At 47.3% G+C, this 20,991-nt stretch overlaps 1 protein-coding gene across 1 annotated transcript in view; it reads left to right on the plus strand.

Annotated features, from left to right (window-relative positions):
* Positions 1–20,991, plus strand: part of LOC147683491 (putative serine protease K12H4.7) — a 599,324-nt gene that overhangs the window by 110,085 nt on the left and 468,248 nt on the right. Inside the window, exon 3 of the mRNA XM_086943904.1 lies at positions 9,590–9,822. Within this exon, the coding sequence (XP_086800030.1) occupies positions 9,590–9,822 (233 nt within the window). The remainder of the gene's footprint in view (positions 1–9,589; positions 9,823–20,991) is intronic.

Consider the following 20,991-nt stretch of genomic DNA (forward strand, 5'->3'; position numbering starts at 1 on the left):
CTGAACACACGCAATGCACTCACTAGTAAGAGCTCCTGCTTGGACACGGCAGTGGCACACAGACCCCCAGTAGAAGTAATATTTCATAATGACTTCCTTATTAGCCCTCCAGTTGAATGGCATAGGTGTGCTTACATAATGCCATGGATGGCCCCATTTATACTTTACTGGAAGTCCCCCAACTCACCATGGTTGGGACCCTGTTAATGCTCTTGTAAACATAACTGTGCACGGACACACCCTGTCTGTCATGGGGGAGCCCAAATCATGATAGGGATGGCATGAAGGGCCACTGGTTGTAATCCGTTGTTGCCTACTGTACCTCTGGCAGTTAGCATGGCACCAAGTATGATACGGGTGACCCTCAGGCTCCCACCCCAGTAAGTCCTGATCTAGCAGTCATTCACCAATCATACCATGCACAGGCAAAGTGCGGCAGACTGGAAGCCGAGCACCCGACCTCAAACTCCAGCCCAGCTCCTCCCTGGCTACCGGCTCCCCAACCGAGCGGTTGGAACTAAGGACAACCGGGAGGGCCCCACGACTCTAATTATCATGCGAGAGCAAGTCTGGCGCCCCCAAGCCCCGATTCCCACACAGTCTGTCGAACCTGGCTCCACTGCTGTACAGCCAGCAGCTTTGGCTACAAAGACGCACCTCCAACAACACAGACAGCATTACTACAGAGGGCCACCCTCATGCCACTTCCCTGTTTCCCCCAATCCTGAAAGAACTCAGGAATAGATTCCCCCGTCTTCCGAAAGAACCCAGGGATTGACCTTCGCCTCTCTGCATCCTTGTGCTCCCACTTAAGGGTGGGAATGCATAGGCAAATGGGGCCTGGTATGCCTCCCCAGTATAGCCCAATTGCTGGGGCAGTGCACAGCCAACACCTGGTGCCAGACAAGCATGCCCAAACAGTCTTGCAGTCCCCTCCAGTTGGGTGCCTTTCTGCGCACCCGGTCAACCAAGCTACTGCCTCACGCCCGACAGACACTGTTTAACTGCAGTTGCCTGGTGAGTCCCTGCCTTGCATGGTGTAGGAGGGGTAGCGAGGGCGAGCCGTGCCGCCCCCTCCTCCCTATAACCTTGAGGGCACCTCCATTTAACAGCTTGACCCTAGGCCAGCTGGTGGGCCGGTTTGTTTTCCATTGATGAAGTCCCCACCTGGAAGGGCTCGCGCGGCTGCTGGCGCACAACCGTGACTATTTCAGCTGGTCAGAGTGAGCAGCACTCGTTCAGCCAGAGTGCATGAAATTTGGAGTACTCCACGATGACTTCATAAGGGATCAAACCATCATGCATACTGGGAATTAGTTCATACAGGTGAAGTTATGGTTCAGCGGAGAAGCTCCCCTCAAGGAGATAGTGGCCATGGTTAAAAAAGCGGAACTCTCAAAACGGTGTGCGGAAGCTGCCAAAAAGAACAATGCTAGTAAAGCCACAGTGGGCTAAGTAACAGACGCCACCCCTCAAGAGCGCAGGCAGCCATTCGCGGGAAGCTCTCAGCAGTCCAAGAAGTATGCACCCAAGACACTTACGAACCTGAAGCCCCAAGGGGAGGATAAGAACACTTGATACAAGTGCGGCAGTCAAGGACATGCAGCCAACGACAAACGATGCCCCACCTTCAGAGCCAAATGCCTGTACTGTGGTATCTGCTGTACAGGCATTTGGCTCTGACTCTGCTGTCCCGCTCAGAAGAGGTCGCTCCCAAGACTCCATAGCGCTCGAAGCTGCTTCCAAGGCACTGTGACCTCGTAGCGCCCCAATCTGCTGATGAGGCTCCGTGGTATCGTAGCGCATTCAGGACAAATAATTGCACCGCTCGCTCTGCTGCCATTGCCTGTACTTGTAACGCTATCTAAGTGTGATTGTGCGCCATTGCCTGCTTTATCACTGTAACGCCCGCATTTTTCTGCTCGCTTTATTTAAATTGGTGAAATTGTCTTAGCCGGATTGTGCATATACCCATACAGTCTGCCTAGTCTGTGCCCCAGTCTCGCCCTGTTTCGCTTTCCTTGCATCCATTTTGTTGTTGTTGTTGCCTCACAGCCCGTCACTCCTCCCCGCTACCGCCTCCCAGCTGCTCCTCCCATGCCCCACCCCCCTCCACCATCCACATATGACACATGCCTCTACGTGCAGCGTTCACGCGCAGCGGAAGCGCCCCATGCGCGCCGAAGGTGCGCCAAAGGTAAGCCCGTCTACGCCCGTCTGCGCCTGGACCGCGCCCAGCGCCAGACCCCCTGGCCCCCGAAAACCGCACTCCTCCCGCATAACGTATAACGCCGCAACCCTCTTAGCCCTTAACCCCGGACGCACACCACAATGCTTCGAAGCTGTCCCAGGACGTACCCACGGTCCCTTCGCCTGCCACTCCTGCAAGTTCGCCTGCATCAAAACCCACACCAAATCCACTAACTCCAAACACATCTCCGACTCTAACCACCTGAAATGCATCCTGCTGAACACCCGATCGGTCCACAGACACGCCACTGAACTCTTGGACCTACTCGACACTGTGACACCGGACATCGCCTTCCTTACAGAAACCTGGATGAACGCATCATCAGCACCCGATATCGCCATAGCCATCCCGGACGCTTACAAGATCATCCGTAAAGACCGCACCAACCAAATAGGAGGAGGCATCGCCATCGTCCATAAGAACACCATCAGAATCACGACCAGCTTCGACGATAAACTTACAACCGCCGAACACCTCCACTTCCAGATCCACACCGACCCCAGGACCACACTTAGAGGCACCCTCATCTACAGACCACCAGGATCCCGTAAACAATTCAGCGAAGACATCACTGACTTCAACAGCCCACATGCCCTCCCCTCCGAGAAATACATCCTACTGGGCGACTACAACTTCCACCTAGAAAAGAAAAACAACAGCAACACCACCACCCTTCTAGACAACCTGGCCAATCTCGGACTCAAACAACTTGTGGACACCCCCACCCATGTAGCCGGACATACACTCGACCCTGTCTTCACCTCCTGCAAACACATCTCCATCGATCACACCACAGCTCTCCATTGGACGGACCACAGCTGTGTTCACCTCAGCTACAAAACTACCACGATTCACAACCCCCCACAACCTATTCCTCGATGAAACTGGAACAAAATCACCACCGACCAACTCCTCACATCACTCAACCAAAACCCTCCCGTCCTCTCTTCGGACCCAAACGAAGCGGCCACCAAACTCAAACAATGGATCACTCACAGCGCTGACGAATTAGCACCCTTGAAAAACCATCAGATCAAACAAGGTAGCAAAAAGGCCCCCTGGTTCAACGATGACCTTAGGAAATCCAAGAAACTATGCCGTACTCTCGAAAAACATGGAGAAAAAACCCATCCACTGACAACCTGACCACCTTCAAGGCTGCCACCCGCAAACACCACCAATTGATCCGATCCACCAAGAAATCCGCATTCAAGGATCAACTCGACAACAACGCTCATTACAGCAAGGAACTTTTCAACATCGTCAAAGAATTTACCAACCCCACCGTAGCCTCTAACGACATTACTCCCTCCCAAGACCTCTGCGACTCGTTATCCTCTTTCTTCTACAACAAAATCGCCGACATACATAACAGCTTTAAGAACATTTCCAAAGAACAGTCCACTCCACCCACCTCCGAACACGAACCACTCCCTAACAACCTTAGCGCCTGGAACCCAATCACCACTGAAGACACCATCCGCCTAATGAACTCCATCCATTCAGGCTCGCCAACCGACCCCTGTCCCCACCACATCTTCAACAAAGCAGACTCCATCATCGCACCCCATCTCCGTGATATCATCAACTGCTCCTTCAACTCCGCTACCTTCCCAGAAAGCTGGAAACACGCCGAACTCGGCGCCCTCCGGAAGAAACCCACAGCAGACCCCTCTGAACTTAAGAACTACCGCCCCATCTCCCTCCTCCCATTCCCTGCCAAAGTCATTGAGAAAGCCGTCAATAGCCAACTCGCCTACTTGCTTGAATCCAACAACTCCCTTGTCTCTTCACAATCCGGCTTTCGAGCCAAATACAGCACCGAAACCGACCTAAATGCAGCGACAGACGACATCCGAACACTACTGGACAATGGGGAAACAGTTGCCCTCATCCTACTCGACCTCTCCGCCGCCTTCGACACATTCTGTCATAGCACCCTCATACAACGCCTCAGCAACGTCGGAATACAAGGAAAAGCCTTGGACTGGATCATCTCGTTCCTCGCCGGGAGAACCCAGAGGGTCCGACTCCCCCCTTTCAAATCAGAGGCCACTGAAGTCATCTGCAGCGTACCACAAGGATCATCACTCAGTCCCACCCTCTTCAACGTTTACATGAGTCCCCTCGCATCCATCGCTCGCCAACAGGCATATGAAGCGGAGAAGTGGAAGGCAAAATTCCCGACAGTATTCGGAGGCACCATCAGCAAGTTGACGAAGTTCACTCACAAGATTTGCCTCAAGGAAGGGGCGAAACCAGTGAGCCACAGAGTACCGAACATTCCTTTTCAAAGCAGGGAAGCGGTGCAGCAAGAGTTGTAATGCTTAGAAGACAATGGAATAATTGAGTCGATTGAGAGCGCAGAATGACTGGCGCCCCTGGTCGTAGCCAGGAAACCCAATACAAGGTACGCCTTTGCATCGACTTGTGGGAGCTCATTTAAAACATCTTAGTAGATAAGTTCCCATTGCCCAGGATCAATGAGATGTTGGCCCTGACAAAGGGTATCAAATGGTTTTCCACCTTAGACCTTACCTCTGCCTATCACCGGATCGTGCTGCACCCTACGTGCAAGAAACTGACCTCGCTCATTACACTGTTCGGATGCTACCAGTTCCGGCGGCTGCCATTCGGCCTAGCATCCGCCGCTGCGGTCTTCCATAAGCTTTTCAGAGACTTAGACTGGGTACAGTATTTCAAAGACGACATCCTAGTCATGGGTAGAACCAAAGCCTACCGTGACGCAAAGCTCTCCACAGTACTGCGCATACTAATGCTGAACGGCCTCACCGCAGAATGGGACAAGTGCAGGTTTGGGGTATCATCAGTCACGTACCTGAGTCATGAAATAAGTGACAAAGTCATTGCACCAAAACAGGCTAATGCGAAGGCTATAAAGGACGCACCCACCCCGAGGAACAAAGATGACGTTCGATCTTTCTTAGGAATGGCAGAATTCTACAGCAAGTTTGTGCCTCATTTTGCCACCAAACACACAACTTGCATCAGTTACTAAAGGAGAAAACCGCTTTAACTTGGTCAGAGACAACGCAGGAAGAATTCAAGCAAATCAAAGAAGACATATGTGAGGCTGTGCCCCTACACGTATTTGACCAACGGGCGTTATCTATTCTCACCACGGACGTGAGTGACAGATGGTTAGGGGCAGTCCTGATGCAGCAGTCCGCAGAAGGTGAAATGACGACTGTCAGCTTTGCGCCTCGGTCCTTGGCCTCGAAAGAAGAAAAATTCAGTGTGGTGGAGAAGGAGATGCTAGCAGCAATTTGGGCAATGGAAAGATTCCGCCAATTCCTGTGGGGCTCCAGATTCCTGCTCCAGAGGGATCACAAGCCGTTGGTGAAGGTACTCACGTCAAGTGGACATGCGACGGCCACGCCTCGCATAGCGAAAATAACCCTGCGGCTACTGGATTATGTGTATGACGTCCAAAACATTCCAGGCTCTAAGAACAAAGTTGCCAACTTTCTCAGCAGGGCAGTGGCAATGGAGAGCGCACCTGTGCCAACGGAAGAAGATGATTACACCATAGCATTCATGGAGGACCAAGAGGCGGTCATAAGAGAACAAGAATGGAGGACGGCATACGAAGAGGACACAAGTCTCACAGCTATCAAACAGTTCATAGTCACGGGCGGCCAGAAAAGAAACACTTGGACACAGACCATCGGAAATTCTATGAAGTTCGAGAAGAGCTGTTAGTAGGAGACAACAAGATATTTGTGATAAGAGGAGATATAGTGGTGCCCCCCAGGACGACTGGTAAACCGGTTACTCACGATTCTGAAAACAAAACAAATAGTCAAACAAGCATACTGGTGGCCTGCACTGGACAGCCAGGTGGAGAGACATGTCAGAGAATGTGACCAGTGCAGCAATACAGACAAGACACAGACCACGATGCAACCCCTGTTAGGGAAGTTCACCAACCCAGGTAATCCATGGGAGGAATTGTCAGTGGACATATTGGGCCCCATATTAAATGCACACAGTGTACCCAAGTATGCCATTGTGCTCGTTGACCGGTATTCCAAGTGGCCGGAAATTGAGATATGTGTGACTGTGGACACCGATGCAGTACTGGCCTTCCTTACGTCCAAATTTCTGGGAGAAGGGATCCCACGAGTCATAACTTGTGACAATGGACCCCAATTCATGTCCGAGAAATGGAACGCATTTATGGAACTGAATACAGACCAAAGACACCCCGATATATCATCCAGCAGGGAAGGGCCTGGTCGAAATATTTAACAGGGTCATCATGGGGTCAATTCAAGCGGCCATCAACATAGGAGGAACTGGGAGACAGAACTCAGGTGCACTGTATCCGCCTACCGAATCACTCCCACCAAGACAGGGTACAGCCCATTCAAAATATTGAGGGGCCGAGACCCATTCACCAGGGACAATGTGACGTAGAAACAACACACAGTACAAAGCAAATGGTCTCTGGCGGTGGTATGCAGCAATCTGGAAAAAGCGCAAAAGATCTACACATACCACTACAACAGGAGGCACAATGTCAAAGAAGCATTGCTGGAAAAAGGGGAATGGGTCAGAGTGAAGCTCGCTCAATTGAGGAGGAAAGGCGACGGCAAGTATAGCACACCCCTGCAGGTCAAAAATGTACACCAGGTCTGCCATATTGAGGGATGGGAAGATATGGTCCCTAAACAGAATGTCCAGGTGCAACAAGGTGATGTAGTGGGCCAAGTCAGAAGGGACCCCACCGGAAGGGAGTAATTATGGGAACCTGGAGGAAGAGAAAAATAACAGACCCAGAAACACCCAGCAGTGGCACGGCGAGCACCAATACAGAAGAGGCGAACACCACCAGGACACAGGAGAATCCCGGAGACACTGAGCGGCAGGCATGACAAGTAGACCAAGGTGTGAGTCGTTTGTTCACCAGGGACCAACCACAGGAGACAACCGTTGCCCCTCCCAGTGGCAGTAGAGACGCAAGGACAGGCACCACGTTGATAAAGACCCGCACAGGCAGGACCGTGGTACTGCCTAAAAAGTATTGTAAGTTCGACATGAAGACCTAACCCTACTTCACATTGAACTATCCTAGTTCTTACCATGTTGTTTTGCATTTCTTTGCAGTGTTGTTAAAGGGGGAGATATGTAGTGTTGTGCTCTAGTGTTTCCGTCTTCACGTGACGGCGTACGCTAGGAGCACGGGCGGCCATCTTAGGCCATTGTAGCCCAGCTATAGTTCGAGCTGGAGCTTTACCCCGGCGCTCTCACTTAGAGAATAAATACTTTAACTACACTATGTGTCCGCCTCATAAATTGCCCCAATCGCCTCACCACACCGTGTGCAGCCACAAATGATTTGTTTTCCAACTACGTGTCCGTCACAAGAAACAAGTTGTGTTCCCTACCGTTGGTGTTTAAAGTTGCTCCGAGACGGAAGCGAGGCAGAATCACACGCACAAATCTTCTAAAGATTTTTGACTGCGGGAGGCAAGGTAAGGGTCGCTTTTGGGAATCTGCTACTTGATATCAAAGGGTGCCACTGGTTCTATATTTTTGTCAAATATTTTTTAGACCAATTTTGTTTATTTTTCACCTACAAAAAATAACACTTTACAATAGTAAGTAAAGGACAATCTCATTGTTTAAAATCTAATATCTCAAACTACGGAAAAACTCACCCCGAAAGTAAACTTGTTGCTATGCTTTATTTACAACGCCAATAGCTCTAACTCAAATGCGCGACCTATTGCATTTCCAACGCTTGCTCTCTCTTGCTCTCCGTAAATGTCTGATATGGAAAAATAAGTGCCAGTCCCCAGCAATGCATGCCAGTGGACCCCACCAGCTCAAATTAAGCACGGATGGATGCTAAATTTTAACTATCAGCCAGTAAGTTTGAAAAAATGTGGTGGATGTTGCATTTGAGAAAATCAAAGGTTTAAATTCATCTTTGATTTTGTATTATGGACAGCGATGACACACCGACCCGCCCTCACATCTATCAGCTGATTGCAACCTTTCTTGAACCATTGGGGGCTAATTTATAGGAAAATATGCTCTAAAACATGAATTCTTTCCCTAGTCTAATTTCTAACCTCTTAGTCCTTTTCATTCTTTCGCCTCCGTTTGTATCTAACGTGCACTCATTCTTCACCCTTTTGTCTATCTTTCTCTCCACTCTTTCTACTTTGCGGCTTTTAGCCGTTCTCCCGGGTTTCTCCACTCTACTTGTTCACATGCCTTTTATCCTATATAGCCTGTTTCTTTCTTTTCTTCTCTGGCCTTTGGCCATTTCCTTCCTTTTCATATCCTTTCCACTTCCCTCATCTTTTCCTTCCCTCGGGTTCTCCTATGCCTTTATTTTCCCCTCTGTCTTTATTTTCCCCTCTGTCTTTTTCTCCTTTTCCTCCCTTGAGTCCTCTTGCTGCCATGCATCTACTTTGCAGCACACTATGCACGCCCTGACCCATCAGTAGATGTTTACTGTGAGGAAAGACGTTGTGAGTTGCAAAGCACATTGTTTTTGTTTGATGCAATCTCCGACTCCTCGAAATAAGGCCCCAAACTCTTAAAAAGGAAAAAAAAAACTCTGACTGAATTTTGAATTTATCAAATATGATTAGTTGTCATGCTTCATCAGAATTCCCTTCCCTGTATTGCATCCTGAAATATTCCTTTGCGGTTCTCTATCCCCCTGGGTTACAAGTGGGACTCTGAGGGTTCACTTGGGAATGAGGAATTAGCTGGGGAGTAAATAGTGCTAGTTAATTTTTTTTTTGCAGTTTTATATAGCGTAAACTCAACCCAAAGGTGTTGGATGGAGCCTTTACATGTGCACCAGTTACTTTACACAAAGATACATTGTTTTTTTTGTAGGTGCAGGGAGATTAAATGATTTGGCCAGGAACACAGGATGTTGACCCGACGTCAAGATTCGAACCTGGTTCCCTAGTTCCAAAGTCGGCAGCTCTAGCCCTTAGGCCACATCTGATTCCCTGATAATCCCTCGTACTTCTCCACAGTTTCACCTGGAGTTTCACCCTAATGGCTGAAAACTCCAGTTGAAAGTAAACAGATCATCTGTGTTCCTGTGGAACTCAAAATTCTGACCGGGTTTGGGACTGGCGTTACCGGTCCCAGTGGAATTAAGGACCCACTCCTAAAAAGGGACATTGTATCGTTAACATTTCAAAGTTGTGTTAAAATTTCAAATTTCCCATTACATTAGGGATATTCTGCTAATATAATTCACATAGGTTTGTGTTCCATAATTTCACTGCAGTTTCTACAGCCTGTGGAAAAGACATGACCTGTTTCTCTATATCCTCCCAGGGACATGAGCACATCCAACCTACACTACCTCAGCAGTTTGCAAGCCCTCGCTGACCTGGCCCACTTTCAGACCGTGATGGGCGAGAAGTTGGGACTGAGCAACAGGAAGTGGGTTGCATTCGGTGGCTCCTATCCGGGGTCCCTTGCTGCGTGGTACAGACTAAAGTACCCACACCTGGTCACAGCATCTGTCGCTGGTAGTGCACCACTGAAGTCGGTCGTCAATTTTGTAGGTTAGTGGAGACCATCTGGTCAAACCTTTTACTTTTCAAATTATTGCATATCCCCATGAAGTCTATATGTATTCAAGAAAGAGTTTTAAATGATTTCTTCTGCTTACCTATCCTTTTTTACCTGTTATTGCTAGGCTGTTGTTGTACTAAAAGTGTTGATAAACAAAGTAAAAAACCTTCAACATGCACACCTTCCTCCCTAGCTCTTGGTTCAAGGCAAAATGACTGCCCTCAGCCATCAAAAAAGTTTACCTGGTTGGGGAGGCTCCTCCAGAGCCAAAATCATTGCAGAGTCTGCTTCAGTAGTCCAAGTGTAACACATTTAGCTCGCATGAAGGGAATGTTAAGGTGTCTTTTGTGTAAGAAATTTGTGAGAAGGTTTAAAACGTTCATCTGGACATCTTAAGTTAGCTGCAACGTATAGGAACTCACTAACATGAGAGTGAGTGTTAGGACGGTAATGTCCCATGTATCATGCAAAATTGTGTTGTCCGGCCCGGAGTGCCTGACTGTGAGTAACTGATACACTGGGTTATGATTTGGGCTTTACATTAATCTAGCATGTGCGTAGAGGCCTAGGCCTGTCCTTTCATATGAGTGAGGTCCTGGATCTGTTCTGTGACCCGAAGGGGCTCACCAAGCGTGCCCTCATCATACAGACGGTGGACTACTGACACATATTTAGTACATAGTGGTGGTGGCTGCATACTGCATTTTTGTGAATTCGTACTTGTGACGAGACATTTTGAATTGTCACTAGAGCAGAGGCTTACTGATCCACTAGTATAAAGGTCTGTTTCTATGTGCTAGCATCCTAGGTGTATGTTGTACATGGTTGAGTATGTTGGCTGCATAGCCATGCATTGTGTGTATGAGTGAACCTGAGTAATGAAGGCCTGTGAATACACTTCGGATGCCCCTGACATGACCTTTTGCGCAAGATTGGGGGTATAGTTATTATCCCAAATAGTGACGTTTATTGCTGACAAACTTGAAGCTAGAGGAAGGAGGCCTAGACACTGAGTGGATGGGGTAAAGAGACTTTTTAAAGAAATTATAATAAGCCTTTTTTTTGCAGGACCAGCTGTTCAGTTTCCCTATTTGGTTGGTAGTAGGGATGAAGGATGGGGCTGCATACTGTTGTACAAGGCAAAAGGGACTCTTTGGTAAGAAGAGCTGTTGGACTTGGCTCTTTCTGTAGGGTCATCCCCAGGCTTTTTGCCTTAATTTCTCCTATTTTGTGCTGAACTCATTTGTGTTAGCCTTAGGACTCTGCACACTTTACTACTGCCAATCAGTGATAAAGTATGTGTGCTCTCTCCTTAAAACATTGTAGAATTGGCTTATCCTCAATTAGCATGTTTAATTTACTTGTAACTCCCTAGTCAAGTGGTACTACATGTACACGGAGCCTGTAAATTAAATGCTACTAGGTGACCTGCAACACTATCTGTGCCACCCACTCGAGTACCCTTTAAACTTTTCTGAGGTTTGCCATTGCAGCCTGTATGTGCATTTGTACACTGCCATTTTGACCTGGCAAAAAAAAAACCGTTTTGCCAGGCCCAAACTTTCCTTTTTAATACACAGAAGTCACCACTAGGGTTGGCCTTGGACACCCCAGATGGTAGGGTGCATTGTCTTTAAAAAGTTAGACATATAATTAGGCTTTCCTGTTTTCAGTTTCTATTTTCGGTAAATCCTGGTGGTGTTTTTTCAGTGTTTTCCAGTGATTTCAATACCTCAAAAAAACAGTGCTTTTCAGTGGTTACTCATTTTCGCGCCATAAAAAACAACTGAAACAGTGTTTTACCGGTGTTTATGGAACTCTTTGCTTTTATTATTGCTCGCTTTCTTCATTGATGCATGGTATATAGACAGTGTAGGTACAGTGTCTATGAGGTCCAAATACAGTCTTACAAGTCAAACTTATTGTATTACACCATACAATATTTCTTCAGTGAGTCTTTGGTCATTCTTACTCCCTCTTTCCTTCCCATGGAAAGTTTTATTTGTGAAAAGGCCCTCTCGACATTGGCACTTGACTGGCAACAGCAAAACAGCCAGTACACAATTTGCAAACTCTGGCCACTGATATAACTCTCCATGCCAATACTGGTGCACCTAAAGGTTGAAAATTCTCTGGAACAGGTTCTGCAACATATGTGTTGAACTGGGTGCATAGGCCCTCAGAGGTATTAAAGCTGTCAATAATAAAACTGTACTTTGCAAAGTCTGGAGAAAACTTCTCTTTACGGTAGGGATCTAACACTTGTGCAGAGTACCACAGTGAGGCTTCATTGACTTCAAAAGCCATGGTTGGTGAAGGGACATTTCTATACTAAAGGAGGAGCAAGAACCAAAGCCTGCAGAGACCCGGACATAGTGAACACACTCAAATTGTCTCTACGCCCACACAGCAGGAGCCAAGAAAAGGCCCTAGTTGCTGTGGTGGCTCTCAGCCTAGGCCCCCAATTAACTCAACTGAAGTAGGTGTCTCTACAGGTTAAGATAACTTTGCCAGATCAGTTATGAGCTCCGAAGGAGATGACCTGCCAAAAGTTGCCCCACAAAAAACAGAAAATATGTTCCGATCTCAGGCTGAGCAACAGAACAGACACATGTAGGCTCTAAAAACAGAAGGCTCGCTGTTCAGGGAATGAAATGAGTGGGCTAACTGATTAGAATAAATAAATAATTACCTTTGTTTTTTAGAGGGAGAATGCTCAAGCTCTAGCTGTTTTCCATGTAAGAGTGTAGCTGCAGGAGCTCTAAGAAGGGGTGAAGAACAACAAAGCCCTGTTAAGTAAATGGTCTTTTTAAAGACCGGTGAAGTACTCTGGGTGCAACCTCAGTAAGACAGACGGCAGACCACAACAGCTCCAAGCAGGGGGCTTTGTTGGTCAGTTCTCAAAGCTTCCAGGTGCTTGCCTTAATGTCACCATGTGTACACCCTAATAAAACAAGACCAGTAAGGGCCGGGTCAGGCGTAACACAGAGCAAGTTAGGGTTGAGTTGCAGCTGCCTTCTGTGGGCAAAATTAATTTTGCGTCAATGCGCGTGCGTGCATAAAAAAGCACAGAGCATAGGAAATAAATTGCTGCCATTCGTCATGGATTTGTGGCATGAATAATGCAGTGGATTTGTGGCATGAAGAATGAGTTGGCCTAACTTTGAACACTCTCCCTCCTCAATCATTTTTGAGCAGGCTCGCCTGAGAGTCCGGTTAGGGGGAAGGGCTAGAAGTCCAACTCTCCCCTGGACTTGGCAAACATTTCTTTATAAGTGTAATCGTAGCAATCCCATCCCTCAACCGCCCTCAGTGACTCTTATTGAAAGCATGTGTTCCATCAATCCTGCTGTACTGACTTTGTTGTCCTCCAAGGTGATTGTTGGTCTTGTGTTGTTCTAAATGTGTAGATCAGAGCTAGGTTGCTTTTTATAATGGCAATAGACTGAGACATCTTGATATTCTCTAGACTGAGATTCCCTGGGGTGATTAATGCTTAACCAGTGATGTTTACAGATCAATAAACAAGTATTGCCGCAAGAACTAGGATTTGTATTGTTTGAAGACTGTGGGGGGTGCCTGGAAGCCAGGCTTCCAATTTCAATTAGTTCACACGTCTCCAGTCAGCAATAGCAGCATCCCGCATCCGGCGTCCTGCACACTCCACTTAGCCCTGCACCATTCCCACCTGGCAGCAAAGGCCCAATTAGAGCCAAATTTCGGTTGGGGGAATCCTTAATTCTTCCAGACTGGAGATGAAGGGTTGAAAACAAAGCAAAGCCTCGTTAATATGTAAATGGTCTTTTTAAAGACTTGTGAAGTACTTGGGTGTGGCTCTGTCGGTGCCCGGGAAGTTTTCTAAGCAGGGGCTGGGGGGAGGGTTTAGACTGCAGCCCTTTGCGCTCCATGGGTGTTGTGGGTCTGCATGCCAGCATCTTGGCCTTCCGACAGAGCCTCCTTACTGCTCACTGATTAATTATGTTAATTTTATTATTGATAATCATAACGCAAAGGCAGGTCAATTAATGCACCACTGAACGATGCCCTGCCACCTTTCCTGTAAACAGGTCCCTCGCAGGATTTATCTGCTGAGTCTTGGAGCACCAGCAGTCGTCGTCTCCTCTTGATATTCGATGCGGGCAGAGATGTTTGGGGACAAATAATCATGACATCAATTAAAATACGATCTATATTGTAATACATGTGTGCCTGTGATTATTTTATTTTTTTGGAGGGAGTGACTGTTATTGTTCGAGGTGAGTGCCGGATTGAGCTCCCTGGAAGCTGGTTACCTCCCACACTGCCCTCCCACCCCCCTCCATGTATTTCATCTTTGCTCTTGGTAGGTAAGCTGGAAAGCAATCAAATCATTAAGTGCCCACCCTAATTAGGGAGTTTAGCAACTTTAACACTGAATACATTACCCGCAGAACACTCCACCTTGGAATACCACAAAACCTAGTGCAAATAAATCTGACACAATCAGGGGTCGCTCAGTATGCAGTTGCCAACCAATTTGGTGCCCCTAATTTAATGGGGGTGACTCATTGTTTCCCACTATTTGCTTTCACAAAGCAAGTTCCAGGATAGTCTGTGTCCCTTTATGAGCTATGAGAGCTCCTTTTGTTGGTGCCGCCCCTCGGGCTGTTCTCAGACCGAGGCGCGACAGGAAACTCTCTGCTGCCTTTGTCCAGCGAATGCGGGGTGTGGGCTTCTCTCTGCTGCCCCGCGACCCTGCTGGCTTAAATCCGCAGCAGTGGGAAGCGGCGCACTCCCAAACCTGGCCACTCACTCTCTTTCTCGCTTGGGTGGATGCTCCGCTAAGTGCATAGGATAAAAAAAAACTGTACAATCTTTAGCACAGACAATCAGGCTAACTATGCTAAAAAGGCGTCCTTTCCTGATTAAGGGCTGAATCCAATGGGCCGCTCCTCCGCTATATAACCCACTCAACGCCGCTCTGCTATGCAAATGCGGAGGGAGCGGCGTACAGCACCAAACGAGAGGAGCTGTGTGGTGCGGTACTGATACGGGGTTCGCAGGATGTAAATACGGGTGTTGGAGGCGGCCGGTGGCAAACTTCCAACACCAAGCAGCAAGCACCGACGGTCTCCACTTCATGCCGCTTTAAACACATTTAGACCTTTCTCCCCAGGTCTGACTTCTGGTGCGGTCGATGAAATGTCTGTAACTTGGAATATTTGTTTGTCTCCAATACTCCCATGAACCCGCCCTAAATAATAGACAATCTTCAGCGCCATGCGCGGGTTTATCTCTCATCTTCGAATGCTCTTTAATATGCAAGCAGTGGTGCATCATGAGAAAGGACATTCCTCAAGGATAGTTCTTTTTTGTGCTCCTTTGGCTCCCTCGAGTGGCCAAGAGGAGCAACAAATATGTAAAAAATCAGTGACACTCGAAATATGTAAAAAATCTGTGACACTCGGTTTAAACCGGGTCATCTTATTTTCAATCAGTAGGGTATTATCATTCACAGTCGGTTTTAACCGAATTCCGGACAGCCTACATATAATTTTAAGTAGTGAACAACGTTTTAAGTGTGTTTTTCATTACTCCAAGGCCTACCTCTCACATAGGATAACATTGGAGTTACCTTATTACATTTAATCATCTGTAACTTCCAAATGGGAACAGGTGACCAGTTCATGTTTGGTGTCTTTGGAAGTGTAGTGAAAAATCCTCTCTTATGGTAATGTTGATTTTTTTATTAGTTTTGAAAATGCCACTTTTAGAAAGTTGACGTTTTCAGGCCTTAGCCATTTAGTGCCTGCAGGCTGTCTCTTGGTCATATGACTGGGTGTAGCTGACAGTTGGGCTTGGTGTATTCATCCTAGACAGCCATACACAATAGAAAGCTTAGGTGTGCCTGGATGGGCCATCACTTGCAGGATGGGAGGACAGAGCTGGGCACAGCTCTACGTACAATTCATCAGGCTGCGTCCTGCCTCCAATCATGGGCTGCATACCCCCTGTAGTTAATCTGGAGGTGGGGCAGGGGAAGCAGGAAACCTATGCACTTCAAAGGGATACCTCTAGAAGCTTCTCTCACTTCAAAGGAGGCACCTGGTATAAATATTGGTCCAGAGCAACTCTCCAGTACACTTCTGGAACTGTGGAGTCTCTGCTAGGAAGGACTGCTGTGCTGCTGAAAGGACTGACACTCTTGAGTGCTGGATTGCGCCATGCTGCATTGCTGCACTGATGCCTGAGTCGGAGGGATTGGAGCTGAACCTGAACCCAGGACGCCCATAGTGACTCAAATGACTAGGCTGCTGGCCGCCTGTTCAGAACCATAGGGATATAACAGGCTCCCAACCACCAGAATCTGCACCCAGATCCAGGTGGAGTAAGCTACTGAGCCCCAAGTGGTGCCCCTCAGGTCCTGGACCCTTGATGTGGTCTCAGTGGAGCTGAATTGAAGTTTTGGACACTTCCTAAATGGGTCAGTTGGCATCAAAACCCTGTCACTCGAACTCTCCGTCAACGCAAATTTCTGTCCACTTGATTCTTTTTGTTATCGCATCAACATCTCCGGGAATGCCACTGCGAAGCTCCGGCCTGACCGTTTGTGACCACAGCAAGGTCTTCATGTCACCGTGCTCACCATCCACAAAACCTGGCCTGCTCTTCGTGTTACATCGGCATCTGTCTGCAATGCTTCCTTGCTCCTCCCAGCCCTCTCCACCACAAATGGGACACTTTGCGCTGGTCGAGAAGGTAACTTTTCAGTGGGATTAGCCTGTTCTCTATTTCTGATTTGCTCTTCATCTAGCTCAGCCTTAACTTGTGACTTTGTCCTGGTCTCACATGATCAGATAGTCACGAGAGCTGCTTGGAGGTTTTTGGTGCTGTTTTGACTCAAATCTCTACAATTGCATATCTCTAGATCTACTTATTGGATTTTATTGCTTTGGTTTTGATTTATTCATAAAATGTTGCTTTATTTTTCTAAATTTTGGGATTTTTCTTATATTGTGTTGTCACTTTTTATTACTGTTTGAAGTGCTGCATAATTACACTTTGCCTCGAAGTAAAGCCTGACTGCTCTGTGCCAAGCTACCAGAGGGTTGAGCACTGGTTAATTTGGTGTTTGCCTGTGCCTCACCCTGGCCAGGATTGTGGTTGTTGGTTGAATATTATTTCACTGCCCTTACTCAGCAACCCAATTTCTCAAAACAGATTTTTGCCTTTTCCTGACTACTCTGTCAGTCTGGAAGATGGCAGCAAATTGCAGAATGCTTACACCTCTTTGTGCCCCAATTGTCGAAGATTCTGGCTGAAGACTATCCTTCTGTGTGGAGCCTCACTCTACACAAATGCTGTGTATGGAGTGCAGCCTGAAAAGAATACTTTACAAGAAAATAAATAAAGATTTTAAAGGGTTTTCTGAAAGAAACCAAGAAGCAAAACAAGGAAAAAAGCATGCATAATATAAGGCATCTCAATACATCCTAAGCCCAGCAATATGAGTACCAGCTACATTGTTGCAAGACGTAAAGAAGTATAGATCCATTTACATATAGACTGAGGCAACATGTAATACAGTGGTAGACATCTGATCTGGCGTTGTCTAAGAGTAAAGCAACAGTTTTGAGATAATAGGGTGTGCTTAGTAATTGCAACATTATAGCAATAAGTAAAAAAAAATACTTTTATTTGATTTCATTAAAATCATAAAAGGTTGGGCGTACCACCATGATTCGTGAGACCGTGGATCAACATTTTAAAACTGGAATCTAGAAAGAAACCAGAGTTATGGGAAAATAAAAAGACAAAAGGAAAGTGAAGCTAAATAATGTCTACTGGCAATACATAATTAATAATTAAGAAAGTTATTTTGCCTCATTTTTCCAAACTTTTGTATTATGATTAAGCTGTTCAGTTGATGTGCTTCCGGGGCAGTTAGCATTTAATACATTAAAAAGAGTTGTAATCAGTGCAATTAAATAGCTGTAAACCATTATATTCAAGCTGCTTGTGTTAATTTGCAATTTTTGTCCAGTTCTTTTGCCGCCGTTTTCCAAAGGTTTATGGCTCTGCAGGACAGTTGAAGAGACGTCCCTCCGAGGTGTTTTATAACTGCCGCTCCGCATGTCCTTATTTGTGCTTTCTTGGTGTCTCCCACAAGACAGTATTCCTGATTTCTAATAGTGCGTGGCAGATACATAGGTGCAATAATGTCCACATAGCCAACATTCTTTAGTAGACCATATGTGTTTCCATTTGGGGGTCAGGCTCTTCGATGGGGTATGCCCCCAGCCTCAGCAGTATCAAGTAGTGCTTTGTTCGGACATGTACTGTTGGGGTTTTAGGATCTAGTACCATTGTGTCACAGCCCAAACATGTTTTTTACATTTTTTTTTAAATGGCTGTTTTATCAATTAATAAGGATGTTCGTATGATCATGATGTTCACTGTGGTTTTGAATCCGGAAATTGTTGTTATGGTAAGCCATGTCTCTTCTAACTGTAGTGCCAGGAGCGAATGTGTTAGCACTGTTGTAATGGAGTTTTTGGCCTGGTTTGAATTTCAATCTCTACCCAACAGCTTCTCTTCTGCTGCTCTCATTTTCCAGTAGTATTTGACTAGTGCGCCTTGTCTGGCTGGTTGCTGATTTTTTTAATCCATATTCCAGTCGGATTTGGGCTTACGAAATGTGTCCGGGAATTGAAAACAAGCACTTGAAAAGGATGGATTGTGCTGTGTTTAGTGCTGTAGCATCTTTGGTATTCAATATTTCTGAGCTGTATGAAATGGAGGGTAGAAATGTAATTATGATTACTTTGAGCAAGTGCCCTGTTGAGCAACCTGAAAGCTTTTGCTGTAGGCTTTTGAATGTGAAGAGCAGTTGTTTGGCTTTCGTGCTGCCTTGGTCCAGATGTTGTTTGGAGTTGAGATGGCAATCCAGTTGGAAGCCTAGGTATTTGTACGAAGCCACCCTGGTCAACGGTTTCTCATCTAATTTCCACGTGAATTTACTATTTTTACTCGTTGAATTGCGTTTAGAGAAGCACATCACCTTCGTTTTTTATGGGTAATTGTGAGTTGAACTGAGGTGATGTAAGCTCCTAGTTTAGAGATTAGTCACTGCATACCTACTGGGGTTTGAGTTAATAGGACAATATCATCTGCGTATTGACGATTTGGAGTTGGAATTTTGCCCAATTTTAGGGGGTCACCTTGAACAAGTTGGAGACGCTTGTCTAGGTCTGCGGTGTAAATGTTGAATAAGCAGGTGGCCAATACACACCGCTGTTTTAGCCCATTGGATGTTGCAATCATACTAGTTATGCTGCGCCTGTCTCCTTTCCTTATTTGGACCCACATATCTGGGTACATACAGCAACAAGAACCCACTCTCCCCACCCACCGACCAACGTGTGCGCCCCCAATAGCACACAGTAAAGGAAGAAAGCCCGGGTGGAATTCCATCCAATCTGGATTGTGCGTCAATGGCCGGTGTCATAGCATGTAAGTATGAGTATGGGATGTCTGGGGGATAGGCAGGTGTGTTTGAGTAGTGCTATCTACCTGCAACCCTAACTAACGCTAGAAGTCACCTTGGTCGTGGCTCTATATGCAGCTGGGGTGGCACTAATGCCCAAGCTCATCTTCCTATGAGTCCTCTATGTGCAGTTGGGGTGCAGTTGTGTCTAGCGTTTTGAAGGACTCCAATAGACGATCCCAGGACATGGCAATGGGCTTCTTCCGCAATCTACGGTGCTCCTCCCTGCGCAATGCCCCACTTTCAGCCAGTCCCCATCGCTCCATCTCCTCCATCCAGGCAGGCAATGCAGGCGTTACCATTTATTTGCAGCACCTAGTTACAAGGCGTTTCGCCAGTATGATTGCCAGGTAAGCAATTTTCACCTGCACTTTATAACCCCTTGGACGTAGGTATAAGCCCAGTAGGCAACTCAACGCTGAGGGCCATGAGCGTCCCCCATCCACCTTCCACAATGTGACCGCTATCTGTGTCCAGTATGCGGGTAGGGCCGAGCATGACCATAACATGTGCACTAGGTCAGCATCTTGTTCAGTGCATCTTGGACAGTTCGCTGGCACTGCAGGGAACATTGTATGTAGTCGCTGTGGTGTAAGATATGCTCTTTGAGTTATCATATATTGTACAAATTTGAGCCGGGAGTTGCGGGAGACTACCCTTGGATAGGGTAGCTGAGCGGCCCATTCTTTGTTGGTCAGAGTTCTGCCTATGTCCGTGTTCCACTCAGCCCGAAGTAGAGATAGGGGCGAAGATATGCCTGAAGTGGATACTTGAATGGAAAACCAACCCAAACCAGTTCTGACAGTGCAGACAGTGGCTCCACGTCTCATGTCTGCTTTAATTGTATAAAAGTGAGACCCATTTGTTGGCTCAATACCAAGTCTTCTTTGAGCAAGGAAGTAAGGCTCCACAGTGCACGCAGAGTACTGCTGTGCAACCAGAGTTGGTGTCTACTTGACGGCCAGCTTCACAGAGGTGAGGGTAACATAACCGAGTCTGTCTTTTGCAGGCCCGGACTGGCCATAGCGGGCACCCGGCAATCCCCCGGTGCGCCGCACGGGTGGGGGGCTGGTTTTGGGCCCCCGGGGGCCGTTTTTGTTACAGGGCCGTTTTTGCAGCATAGCTGTAAAATCGGCCCTGTACCAAAATCGTCCGAAAACCGGCCCGGCAAAGAGCTCGGCAGCACCTCCAACACACCCCGAGTGGGGAGGGGGGCCGACCGAGCACTTTGCTGGGCCGGTTGTGGTTCCCAGTCCTGCTCTGGTCTTATGTAGCAAGAGATGAGAACCTATCCTTAAGTGCCTGGGCCTAGCCTGCCTGCAGGAGGAGTGACTGTCCAGGAGGGGTGAGGTGCAGTGTGTCCAGGGACAGGTGGATCTGCAGCAATGGAGAATTATGGTGAATGCTCGATGTTCCTTGGTGTTGGCGGGCCCCAGACTGTCTCCGGTGATTACCGTCAGGAGGCCCTGCATGGCTGGGGCACCCAAGTTCTGACAACACAGCATGAAATGAGCCACTGTGCCCCAAGTAACCACTTTCATGACCATGGCACACTTGGACCATGGTATCTCTTCCACTGGTTCGGACCATCTGACCCCTCGCCTGCTGCGAAGAACGCAGGGTGAGGATGGAT

This window comes from Lissotriton vulgaris, chromosome 11 (assembly GCF_964263255.1).
Source record: "Lissotriton vulgaris chromosome 11, aLisVul1.2, whole genome shotgun sequence".
Classification (NCBI taxonomy): domain Eukaryota; kingdom Metazoa; phylum Chordata; class Amphibia; order Caudata; family Salamandridae; genus Lissotriton; species Lissotriton vulgaris.